Source organism: Molossus molossus, unplaced genomic scaffold (assembly GCF_014108415.1).
Source record: "Molossus molossus isolate mMolMol1 unplaced genomic scaffold, mMolMol1.p scaffold_m16_p_7, whole genome shotgun sequence".
Classification (NCBI taxonomy): Eukaryota; Metazoa; Chordata; class Mammalia; order Chiroptera; family Molossidae; genus Molossus; species Molossus molossus.
In genome coordinates, this window is record NW_023425401.1 from 78344040 (window position 1) to 78358095 (window position 14056).

Consider the following 14056-nt stretch of genomic DNA (forward strand, 5'->3'; position numbering starts at 1 on the left):
CATTCATGAGTAATGTACCAGCTTCCTCTCTAACTTGTCTCCTCACTGGTTCACATTCTGACAGTTCCAGTCAGGTTTAACCTACTTAAAGAATGCAACTGGAAAAGGTTGTTAGGCTTATTTTAACTTACATACTTAGAAAAATGTTTCTCAAATGTGATTTGTGGATTCATGTTATTCAATATTCCTGGACTAATTGAAAAAAATCTGGTAGCACTTCTGCACAGTCTGTACTATAAAATTATATATCCATTAGGCTGAAAAATATTTTTAAATAGTTTTAGAGAATTTCAAACATGTTAGCACTTCCTTAATATTGGAAGTTCAATCTTCACATTTTTTTTTTTTTTTTTAATCCTCACCCGAGGACATTTTTCCATTTTTTGTACAGATAGAGTGAGAGGGAGAGAGAGGAAGAGAGAGAGAGGGAAACATCGATGTGAAAGGGACACATCGAGTGGCTGCCACCTGCACGACCAACCAGGGCTGGGGACAAACCACAACCGAGGTACATGCCCTTAGCGGGCACCGAACCCGGGTGTCTCCGGACCGCAGGCGGACGCTCCAACCGCTGAGCCAAACCGGCCAGGGCAATCTTCACATTTTTAAAGGTGATGAAACATTCTTGTTTGACCTACAACTTATTAGTGAGACAAATGCTTGTCTATCAGTCAAGACTCTGACAGTTCAATATATTTTCTGAACAGGACTTTTTACAATATGCACACTGATAAAACAAATGTCCATTTATTATTCTTTCCCAGACGCTGTATACTTTCAGTCATTCTTAAAGGAACAAAGATATTTACCAACAGATTATGATGGCTAAGCTTGAGAATATAATGGAATTCTGTTGTTTTTTATTTTTATTCTTACCACATCAGTTTTCAATCATATGTTACAACTAGAAAATGTATGGTTGGCTTTTTTGGTCCTATAATTTAGTCATTTTCAATTTTTAAACTATTTATTGGAAGAAGGGATGCAATGTTGCATACGTATCTGAATAAAAGCATTATTTAGGTCTCATTCAAAGAAACAACATTTATGTAATCAAGAATCAGCATTTATAGGAACCCCTAGAAACATTAATTATAAAACATGAAACTTATTCTTTTACCATATTTAACTTTTTTCACTTATAGCCACTTATATTTATTTATTTATTTATTTATCCTCATCCAAGGATATTTTTTTATTGATTTTTAGACAGAGTAGAAGGGAGGGAGGGCTACAGAGAGAGAGAGAGAGAGACATCGATGTGAGAGAGACACATCAACTGGTTGCCTCTCACACTACCCCAACCAGGTATGTATGTGCCCTTGACCAGGAATCAAACTTGAGACCCTTCAATCCACAGGTCGACGCTCTTAACTGCTGAGCCAAACTGGCCAGGGTGCCACCTATTTTTTAATTTAAATCAGCTTGGCCTGGCTGGCATGGCTCACTGGTTGAGTGTCAACCCATGTACCAGGGCACATGTGCAGGTCCAACACCCAGTGCGGGGCATGCAGGAAGCAGCCATTTGATGTTCTCTCATTGATGTTTCTCTCTCTCTCTCACACACACACACAAAAAGAAAAAATATTTAATTTAAATAAGCTTGTTTATTATAAATAAAGTATGCAAATCAATTTAGGAATATTTTTTCTGTTTCAGAAATTTTATGTTAGTGATAAGTTGCCATATACCATACAACTTTTCTCCACAAGCACACAATCTTTTTCTTGATTTTAGTTTTTAAAAAAAAGAAAAGAGAAGAATTTTTACTTCCTTTCAAAACCACCTATTAGGAACAGGTTACCCTGAAAATCACTTTGAAAACAGCATGTTTTAGATGTAAAGCAGCAAAACAACAACAGCAAAAAATAATTGTATTTTATATAGTTCTGCAATATGTGTGTGTTACAAAAACCTTAAAAATACTGTTCTGCTGCAACAGATAAATAGGTTTGGTCAAAATCTTTTCAGTCGAAGTTCTGTTAGTAAAAAGGGTAATTGTTCCTTTATTTTTCTGCATTTGCTTACAAATTAGATGGTCACATATAATACATTCATGGAACATACTTATACTAAGAAAAGTTATTTGTTATTTATCTGAAATTCAAATTTAACTGGACATCTTATATCTTTATTTATTAAACCTCAGTGGGGATATGAGTTTACTCTAAAGTGGCAAAGTAATTGGTTACTTATTTGTTTTTTCTAAGTACAGAAAGTCCTTACCGTGGCCTTTGTCTTGGAGGACAACTTAAGAAGGACTTCAAGAACTTGAAATTGGTTTCAGGAAAACCACAAGATAGCCAAAGGGTAGGAAAATAAGAAATAACACTATTTAATCTGTAGATGAAAGGACTAAGGTGATGAAACAATCACCAAGTATTTTGAGTGGGCTCACTCTGTGCCAAGTTCCTCATTTTTGATGAGGGTAGGCAAAAATTGGCTAAACATAACTTAGGATAATAAGTATAGTAGCTACATTTATTGAATGCCAGTGCCTCTCATAATTTATCTCTTACTCTAATGACTAACCCATAAGATGTGTACTATTATCCCTATGTTTGAAGTGAAGAAATTGACAGAGTTAGATGCTATGTAAATGGTAAAGCCCCAATTCACATCACATCTGAATCTCTTCTTCAGAAGGTTTTATGAGCTATTGGGAAGAATGCTGTCAAGCAAACTAGTCTGTACACATTAGACATAAGATTGACTCATGGGTATTTTGGATCATTTAAATGTAGTCATGTAAGAGAGCAGTTGGATGGGCTTAATGGTCCCAAAGATTTCTTCCTCCCTTCAACTTACTGTTAGAAATTATTTTCAAGGTAATGTCTGACTATATTAGAAGAGGTTTTTGACATGGTATATTTTTTCATCTTTCTAAATTCATTTTAGGCTTTTTTGATGATTATAACACTAAGTCTTTAGGTATAAGAATCAAATGTTCCACAAAGCATGTTTTAAAATGTGCTTTCTCAACATACTGCTAGATCCATTCACTTTTCAATTTAGATTACACATTTTGATTTTAATTATTTACCTTGCTAGCTTCAAATCCACGGACTGTACACTCTTTTAGGGTAGAAACCTTCAGTATCTAGACAAGGGCATGGTATCCAATGGATATTGTGTGATACAATATTACTTAAGCTGTGAGTTTTTACAAATAGAGTCTTTTAAATTACATCAGAAATATCCTATTGGAGTCTTACCTTTGCTTTGTTTTTATGGGCCTACTTTTAAAGTTAATGGAAATAATATATATAGAAAGAGGGCTAAGAATTTGCCTTAGGATTTAACTCTGGCAAGTCATTCTGGAGATTTAGCCATGACTGTTTTATGACTATAATTTCCTTAATATGAAGCCTCAGCCATTTTCCATAATCATAAATTTCTTTTATACACTTAAAAACAGGATTGAAATATTTTCAAATTTTTATATGTTAAGTTCTCTATGATACATTATTTCTATTTTAAGATTATGTTAAGTAAATACTACAGAATAATTTGGAATTATATAGCAGAAAAAACTAGTATACCACCTTAGAAATTTTAGCTAATAGATGTTTCCAAATGCAAAGTGAAATATATAAAGTAAGTTTTAAAGTAAATAAAGAAAGCATCTTTTTCTAATTACTTGAATACATCACATAAAGTTGCTTACGCACTTTGTGTTTGAATTCACAGATTTTTAGTATCGTTGATTGGATGTTGTTGAGTCAGGATTTTTTTAGGAGCAAGGAATAAAAGAATCACAATGAAACTGCTGATGGAAAAAAAGAAAGAAAAGAGGAAAGAAAAAAATTTTACTATTTCCCATTAGCACGGTGTGGGATCTTCTGCTCTTTGGGTCAAGTGTCATACTCAGGCAGGCTTTTATAGTGACAAAGATGGTTATAAGACACTCCAAGTTAAAATCACCTTTAGTGTGTGTGACCTTTGAAGGAGAGAGGTCCTCTCACAGTATCTGTACTGAATTCCAAAAAAGATTCAGTTGGCCTTGCTTTGGTCACGTGTTCACCCTTGACCAAGTTGTGGGTCAAAGGAATAGAGTTCATTGAAAGGCCAGCTTGGTTTGCAAGCTTACCTTGTGATGAGGGAGGTAGACCATGTGATTGACAGCCCCATTAGATAGTGAAGGGAGAGTTTTCAAAAGAATTTCCAGTAGTAGAGACTGTGACGGCTAGTCAGATAAAAACAAATGTTTACTGAAATATTGTGCCTTTTGAATAAAAATATTTTCCAAGAAATGCAAATAATTTAAATAATCATTATACTTTTAAAAATTAGAAATAGCATTCAGAAGAACTAAATGACTTGTTTATCATATTTTAGATAATATTTTGATTTCTTTGAATCTCAGTTTTGTCATCTGAAAACATGGGAATAGTGCTTACCTTCAATGAAATCATGCAGATGAGAAGAGATGATGCAATTGACAATATTTTATAAAGTATAAAGTTCTATCTGTATATTTAGAAAACATGGTTTCTAAGAAAATTAGCTCCTGAAGAAAACAACGTCACCTCTGTCAAAGGTGGAAAAAGTTTGGAAAATCTCTCTCTTACAACACGTGTTCCATTATACCTATTGCGGTTTTTCCTAAGGAATCTAGTACTTGAATACAACATACATATTTGCTTTGCGACAGGTTTTCATTGATAATGTAAGAACAATGATGATGACAGTAGTAGTGAAGATAGGCACAGATAGCTACTCAATAAATTCTTAGAAAATTAAATGTATTGCTAGATTTCTAAGGTATGAAAAGACCAAAGTAAGCTAGTTTAATGAGAAAACTAGAAGCAGATAGATGGCAGACAGAGTTGAGTAGCTGGCCTTAAATTTAGGCTGAACTGATATTTGTAGCTAACAGAGCAGTCCTCTTTATAGAAAATACTCCTCAAGACCAGTAGATTAATGCCCAGGGTGCCATTGAGGTAATCATTCCTAGGAAATGTTTTGCCAGTGAAATTATCTTAACTACCAACTGAAAAGAAATAAAGAAATGACTTATGTGTGATTCATTTTCATCTGCTATGTACACAACATTTTGAGAGAATAAATCAGTCATTTTGTTTGAATCATCTTTACATGTTCCTTTTACTAAACAACTCATAGTTGGTTAAATGGCCAGCACTATTTCAGAAAGAAAGAAACAAACAAACAGTAAAAAGACATTCTATATTGAAAGCCTTATGCAGGCACATCAAGATAAAAGTGTGTGAAAAGTGAAAATATTTTTAGAGTCATTACCAATATAAATACTGAAATTGCTCACATAGCTTGATCTGGCAGATTATATAAATGGAGAAAAGAGAGCAATATGTGCCAACTCAATGGCAAATAGAGTAAAATGTAATTGTAGAAAATCTCTCAGAGTTGAAAATTATTAGAGCTGGAAAATACTTTGGAGTTCATAAGTTCAACTCAGAAGTATGGTTGTAAATATTTAATAACCGTCCCTCTAGGGAAGGAAAAGAGCCCTGATTTGTAGTGCTAGCCTATTTCTATGATGTAAATACTCCCACCATGCCCAGTTTCAAGCTACTAAGATGAGGTCACTGAATGTGAGTTGGTAAGAGATGCACACAGCAGGCTGTCATGCACCAATCTCACAGGGCTCTACACATGACTAGTTCAACACTGTAATTTTACAAATAAGAAAGCAACTGAGGCCGAAGGAGTTGTTTTATACAAGTATTTTGCTGCACTGCCCTGCTAAAACACAAGTCCTTCATGCTCCACCTCAGTATTATGAATGCATTATGAAGAAAGGACTATGATTGATTGATTGGTAAGCCCAGATGCCCTCCCTAGCCTGGTTAAGCTTTCCCTTTAGGAGTCCCCATAACCTTTTGTCATTGAGTTTAAACTGTGATCTGTTTGCCTCCACCAGTCTGAGATTTCCCTGACACTTTTTCTTTTATTTTTGTATCTTTAGTATGCTGCACAATATCTAGAACATAGTAGACGCTCAAAAAGTGTTTATTGAGGGCATGAACAAACAATAATAACAAAATATTTATTGGTCCACTGTGTGACAAGCACTGGTCTTATTGGTTTGCATGCATTAACTCATGGAATCCTCAGAGTAACTATTGCAACAAGAGAAGTAAATACTATAATCACTTGTATATTTCAGATAAGAAAATAGAGACTAAGAGAAGTTGTTTGCTCAATGTCATACAGACAGTAAATGGATTCAAACCCTGCAGTCTGATTTCAGAACCTGTGCATATGGCTGTTGAGCTGTCACTCAATTAACTGGCAGTGTCATTGGGTTACACAACTCAGCAACAAATACTTTAGTAAGTTCTCTCTCCATTCCTTATGAATGACACAAACATTTTGCAGAGAAGATCTAGTCTGACCAACATATCCCTTTGCTAAGTTAAACTGATCAAGGAAATAGGGGGTTCAAATTTTCTTTATCTGAGCATTAAATAGAAGCCTGTATTCTAATTAAAAGTCCTGTTGTTGACAATGGTCCCAAGTCACATTTTTTTTTGCTTTAATAAAAAAAAAAAAATAGACTTTTCTTTGATTTCTCAGTCTGAAAAATGGCATCACTATTTGCTATCGAGAGAATGTAAAGAAGGTGTAGGAGACTGGGTTACTAACTCCAGGGGTATTCTGCATGTTTTTTCTTTAAATAGAAAAAATATTCTCCTTCCCTACTGGTTTTCTTATGATTTGTGACCAAGTAAGATAACAAAAAGCCCATTACTGCCCTGACTGGTGTGGCTCAGTTGGTTGGAGCATCATCATCCCATACACTGAAAGGTTATAGTTTTGATTCCTGGTCAGAGCATATACCTAGGTTGCAGGTTCTGTCCCCAATTAGGGTATATAGGAAGGCAATGGATCGATGTCTCTCTCTCTCTGTCTCCCTTCCTCTCCCTCTCTCTCTTCCTCCTTTCCTCTTTCTCCCCCTTCCTCCCTTTTTGTCTCTCTTCCTCCCTCTTTGTCCCCCTTCTAACTCTCTAGAAATCAATAAGCATGTCCTCAGGTGGGGATTAAAATAAAATCCCATTACTACATTTGCACATTTTCTTGGATTCTAGTTAATGTTAGTATCATGAGTGACTTATGTTCCAACCTTAAGATATGAACTTTATTTTTAAAATATTATGTAGTATGATACCTCAGACTTTCTTTTTTAAAGATCATTTTGAAGATTCCTTCAACAAGCCTGGAAGGGAAAAAAGTCATTTGCCCTCTGCACCACATTAATGGACATCAACTAAGATGCATACTGGTTGTTATGCCTTTTTTTTTTCTTTTGACAGTAATGATTCATTTATTTTCTTTCTTTATTATTTTTTCTAGAGAAAATGTGGTGATAAATAATGTATTTGGCTAATGTTTTCAATTTTAAAGATATACCAGCACCATATTGAGAGGTGCATTTAATTTTTCTGCCTAATATTGTCTAGAAGATTTAGATACACATTTGTAGCTTGTTTACAGTTTGTATTTGTCTTTTAATAGGACAACTTGCTGCAAATCCTTTTCTTCTACTCCTTGTCATTCCCCCCATCAGTGCCAAAAACTTTCTAGTTTATTTCAAAGCAAAGAGAATTATATATAAAAATAGCAAGTACATGCTCAGGCCAGTTTGGGTCAGCGGTTGGAGCATCAGCCCACAGACCAAAGAGTCTCAGGTTTGAGTCCAATCAAGGGCCTGTACCTCAGTTGCGGTTTTGTCCTCAGCCTTGGTCGTTTAGGAGGCAACCAATTGATGCCCCCCCCCCACACACACACACACACTCTATCTGAAAATAAATGGAAAGATATCCTTGAGTGAGGATTAAAAAAAAATAGCAGGTATAACACCCTCTATTCATAGTTATATACACATAACAAAGTGCTTTCAAAAATGAGTTGTTATTTGAAATAATTATGTGAGGGTAGCAGACCCTTGAATTTAAGAAGTGTAAGAAGTGGATGAATTGCCTGGAAGCACACAGCTAGAGAGGGTGTGGACCAGAACCAGAGCTGTGACTGCTTTACTCCTGCTCTTGTGCATTTTCCTTCTTAGCGTGGGTAGCCACTTCATTGTTAGTGAAGCACTTGAGAGTCTGGACAGATTGGATTGAATCTGGTTCTAACTGTGTGACTTTTGGCAAGTTGGCTCATCTAGAAGAGGAGAATAATAATAATTCCTACTTCACAGGGTGTTTATAAAGAGTAATTCAGAGGGTTTAGGCAGAATGCCTGGCATATGGTAAACACTCAACATGTTATTTTTTATTGTCATATGGTTTCTCTTTCACTTTTTTACCCTAATGAAGCTTTGTTTTGCCCTCTGGACCAACTAGTTTTCTAGCCTTCAAAGCCTATATCCTTAATCAAGTGCCTTCATTTGGACCCTGAAATCATTGTGTTCTTGACCTTCTACTGTGGGTTTCTTGCATGTCTTCTGTAAATGTGAAGAGGAAGTCATAATACATTATATTTTATCTCAAAGAAGCCCTCAGATCTTTTCTTTCATTTTTTGCTGACCTCAGTTTGCATGCCCTACTGTAACTATTCTAAACCTACTCCTCCTTCACCCTGAAGTCCCTCAGCCCTCTCTGTATTCATCACTTTGAGCAGATGGTCATATACTGTAATTTATTGTTAAAACATTGAGATCTTGTGCCCTGAATTCCTTTAGTGTCCCTGTACTTTATCTGATTTCTCATCCTCTCCACCTTCTCAAATAGACTGACTTGTCTTTTGTTCCAGAGCTCTTGGAAATGCCTTTTTAAATTTTGTTCCTTTGAAATGTTACCCCCCAAATTTCTGCCTCCCTCATTTGCCCTCTTTGATTTCCCCACATCTCTAATCTCAACTACTTTCATGTCTCCTTACCAGTCCAGGTGTTTTCCCTTGCCTCTATATCTTTGGACAAACTACTCTGTCACCTAGGAATTTCCATTCTCCAGCCTCCTTCAAGACTCAGCTCTAGCATCACTTCCAGGTTGGCTGCCCTTCCTACACATCCCTATAACCATCTATAAACCCATGCTTCCAAGTGACTATGAGCTTTCCAAGGAGTGGCACCAAGCTCTGTATTCTCAGCAGTACCACACTGACTGGCCCTTAGTAGATACCAATAAATGTTAGTGGGAGAAAAGGAGATCTACCAATAAGATATGTCTTTTCTAAAATTTAAGAATAAACTCCTCTATACCAATATTGCCTTCCTCCTGTCCTTCCTTAGCAAACATTCTACTTCTTCATCATACATTCCCTTGCAGTTTAGCATCCAATACCATTATTGAGTCTGCTGTAAAACTCTCATGAAGGTCAACAAAGAGCTTCCTTGTGGATCACATCCTCTTTCTTGAGCCTCACGCCTGGCCTGGCTTTTGTGACTATGAAATATAGGTTTTCTTGATGCCTCACCAAACTCACCTTTATTGACTCCTTCACTGGTTTTTCCAGTGTAAGTATTCTCCAAGATTTGATTCATTTATCTTCTCTTTCACCTTGTCTCTCCATGAACATACTCTTGGTTTTAACCATCACATCTGTGCAGATAACATGCAAAGTTTATGTCTAGTCAAACTAGCATCCCAGTTAGTCCAGCAAGACTGAGTCCTAGAATATTCATTTTCTTCTAGTGCAGAGATGGCAAATGCTTGGCACTCTAGCTTCCACTTGCCAGTGTCTCATCCAGGATGGATGTTGTATTTCCCAAGACTAATTGATTGTGCCTATTTCCCAGTAAGGGCAGGCTTCTCCTCAGAATCCTTTCCTTATTCTCCTCTGTTGTTTGACACAAATGCTCTGTCTGCTTCGAATTTTCATTCTTCACTTATTATAGACACCTGCCTCCTGGTGAACAATGTAAAAACATACTAGTCATCCCTCCAATAGAACATTTTCACTCATTTCACAGAATCACATTAAACTAAACATGTTTAAAACCAATGTATTGTATTCCTCAGTCTTCAGCCCAGCTTCCTCCTACTGACTACACTAGTTTTGTAACTTGTTTTACTTTTTCCCAGATGACCACTAATCACCTTTGCCTTCTCCTTTGTACTCCACCAATTTAGGGGTCAACCTTATTTATTCAATTATGTCTCATTCATCCCTTTCTATTCTTAGTGCCACCATCTTGGCTGGCCCTTGTTACCTGGTTATGAGCTATAATAATAGTGTGTCCTCTGATCTTCCTGTTGCCACATTCTCCCTCCTGTAAGCCACCTTGCCTCCAGATCAATCCTCCTCGAGTAAAACCTGAGTTACATGGCTTTCCAGCCCAAAACCCTCAATGACTTTTTATTACCTCTTAAATAAAACCCCAATTTCTATCGAATTTAGTAAAGTATAATTAATTATCATTGATTTTTTTAGTCAAAAATATTTAGATTCAAGTTCTGGGCACTATGTTGACCTGTTCTGTGACTTTGAACTTATTATTTACTTTTTATTCACTCATTTTATTCAACATGTATTTAGCACCTACTGTGTTCTAGACTCTATGCCAGGTACTTGGGATATAGTGATGAGCCAAACAGACCATGTCCTTGTTCTTCTGGACCTTACAACACTGTATTCTTGTCCCTATTACTCATAGTAATCCTGAGTACCTCCCTCTCTTGATGCTTTTAGTATTTGGTTTGTGCTATGCACAGTATTGTAATGCCATGTATTATAGTTATTTGTGTATCTGTGTTATCTCTCAACCACATTGTAGGTTCACTGGAGGGTAGGAGCCATCTCTCATTTCCCACAGTGTAAGCACAGAGCTATGCACATACTAGTTGCTCAATGAATTCTGTTTTTTTTGTAGACCCAGGGTTAGACTTGGGAATAGTCATAATACCTAATGTGTTTTTAGATGCTCCCACTGTCCTGTCAGATTTATACATTAATAAAAGGAAAATAGTGTCTATTTAGTTTCTATTCATTCGAAGGCCTATCCCTCAGCCTACTGCCCTGCCAATAATTATTGTAAGTGGAATTTGCAATATATATAACTTGTGTACATGAAATTTTTAAAAACTTAATCACAAATCCACTGTGCTTCCAAGTAGAAAATATTGTTCATATGCATACAACAGAATGTTAAAATAACGTTCCTTTTACTAAATAGCATTTGACTTGATAATGAATAATATGCTGTTTTTACCTGTTAAATAATTCTAGGACTTTAGTCCTGAAGGTTAATTTTATTTTATACAATTTCAGCTTACTGTTTTTATGTTCCCATGATCTTACATTAAGTTAAGCATTTGTCTATCCAAAACAATAGGTCAACTATAGCTAAATTATAACCATACCTTTCATCTGCACACAAAATCCTGTTATAAATAGCATGTGATCATTTGCATCTAGAATTTATTATTGTTTTCTTCCAAAAGGAAGCTAAATTTAGCCTAGTAATTCTACATGCTCCCAAGGAAACAATGCCTGCTGTGATTTCTAGAATAAATGAATCTGGACCACAATTCCTTTACTTGACTAACTGAGAAATTTTGAATATCAACTTAGTCATTAACCACAGATATTAAACCATATTGAACAACCAGCAAGGGTTTAAGAAAGAAATTTAGTATGTTTCTGACTTCATTGCTGAATGAGTCTAACTTCTAGTCACCCTATCATCCTTAATACAGAACATTGTTTGCATCTCATAATGGTTCTCTAAAATTAGTCATTCTGGCTTGAGTTCTAAAATTAAGTTATGTGGAATCATGTTCAATGGCACAATGCATCTTTATGTGGAACCAGTTTGAATTTTGTTTTCAGTCAATGTAAAATTTCCAGTAAGGAAGTTTTGTTTCTAATAGCTTAACTGGTCCAGTTCTTTCCATTTAATCTTTGTTTCTAATGACAACTAAATTGCTCTCACCTTGAACATGTTTTGGCAGATAAACTTCTCACCATGAAGGCCCCTGCTGTGCTTACACCTGGCATCCTTGTGCTACTGTTTACCTTGGTGCAGAAGAGTGATGGGGAGTGCAAGGAGGCACTAGTAAAGTCTGAGATGAATGTGAACATGAAGTATCAGCTTCCCAACTTCACTGCGGAAACACCCATCCAGAATATCGTTTTACACAAGCAGCACATTTACCTTGGTGCCATTAACTACATTTATGTTTTAAATGACGAAAACCTTCAGAAAGTTGCCGAGTACAAGACTGGGCCCATGCTGGAACACCCAGATTGTTTTCCATGTCAAGACTGCAGCCACAAAGCCAATTTTTCAGGTGGCATTTGGAAAGATAATGTCAACATGGCTTTGCTTGTTGACACATACTATGATGATCAACTCATTAGCTGTGGCAGCATTCACAGAGGGACCTGCCAGCGACACGTCCTTCCTTCCTACAATACTGCTGACATACAGTCTGAGGTACATTGCATGTACTCCCCACAGGCAGATGAAGAGTCCAGCCAGTGTCCTGACTGTGTGGTGAGTGCCCTGGGAACCAAGGTCCTGATGTCTGAAAAGCACCGGTTCATCAACTTCTTTGTGGGCAATACCATAAATTCTTCTTACCTTCCAGATTATTCACTGCATTCGATATCAGTGAGAAGGTTAAAGGAAACACAAGATGGTTTTAAGTTTTTGACAGACCAGTCCTATATTGATGTATTACCTGAATTCCGAGATTCTTACCCCATTAAGTATGTCTACGCCTTTGAAAGCAATGATTTTATTTACTTTTTGACAGTCCAACGGGAAACTCTTGATGCTCAGACTTTTCACACAAGAATAATCAGGTTCTGTTCCGTAGACTCTGGGTTGCATTCCTACATGGAAATGCCTCTGGAGTGTATTCTCACAGAAAAAAGAAGAAAAAGATCCCCAAGGGAGGAAGTGTTTAATATTCTCCAAGCTGCATATGTCAGTAAGCCTGGGGCCCATCTTGCTAGGCAGATAGGTGCCAACCTGAATGATGACATTCTCTATGGGGTGTTTGCACAAAGCAAGCCAGATTCTGCTGAACCAATGAATCGCTCTGCCATCTGTGCATTCCCTATCAAGTATGTCAATGAATTCTTCAACAAGATCATCAACAAAAACAATGTGCGGTGTCTCCAGCATTTTTATGGACCCAACCATGAACACTGCTTTAATAGGGTAAGTTACACAGATTCCCCACTTATAAATTATGAGGTGTAAATCAGAATAGGTATCAGTCTAGAAAAGAATACTAATGGCTTTTTGGTGCTTGTTAAATGGTATTAATCCAAAATACTTGTATATTCTTTCCAAGAAAATTTAGAACTTGAATCTTCATTTAGAAGTAAAATTACAGTTTGAGAAAAACTTAATGTGGTAATTAAAAGAAAAAATAATATATTTTTACAATTTGGGTTTGCACATTTGCCAGCACTTCAGATTATTAACCTTATTTTTCAAATAAGCTTTAGTAGTCCTGGTCAGATTTACACAAAGTTTAACACAACAGCCATTTCTATAAAGCATGATTATTAAAATCCCAGTAGAGTCTTTAGAACATTTTAAATTAGACACAAGTTAATGTGCGGGTTCTGAAGGCTTTTTTCTTATGAGGCACCATTTGCTCACTAATATGCAAATAAATGGTCTATGTTTTTTGCATTACTTAAAGAAACAACCAAAAACAAAACAAAACAAATCTCTTTCAAAATCTTGGTAAATAAAACATATTTAAATGAGCTAATATTTTTCTCGAAATAACCTAGCAAACTAGAGAGGAAATTTTTGCTTCTAAATCTCTCCTTTTTTTTTAAACATACATAAACAAACACATTTATTTATTTTTTGAACATTAACTTTCACTAGTAAGAATGCAACTTTTCTTTACTGTTAATGTCTAGTAAAACAAGCTTCTGAGATGCCATTCTGGCATGTGTCCTTCTGAAAAAAGAGTTCAGGATCAGTATACCAAAATAGCCCTGAGAATGTTCATGATTAGGTCTCCTGGAACAGATAATTTCCATTTCTATTCTTTGTTTCTTTAATTTTTTTGTTTTTCAATTAGAGTTGACATATATTATTATATTAATTTCTGGTGTACCCCAGTCATTAGACATTACATAACTTACTAAGTGATCCTCC

General features: G+C 35.9%; 1 protein-coding gene across 1 annotated transcript in view; it reads left to right on the forward strand.

The window, feature by feature from the left end:
- The window catches only part of MET (MET proto-oncogene, receptor tyrosine kinase), a 220287-nt gene that overhangs the window by 24016 nt on the left and 182215 nt on the right, over positions 1-14056 (forward strand). The window contains exon 2 of the mRNA XM_036246654.1: positions 11877-13093. Coding sequence (XP_036102547.1) covers positions 11891-13093 — 1203 coding nt within the window. The 5' untranslated portion in view covers positions 11877-11890. The remainder of the gene's footprint in view (positions 1-11876; positions 13094-14056) is intronic.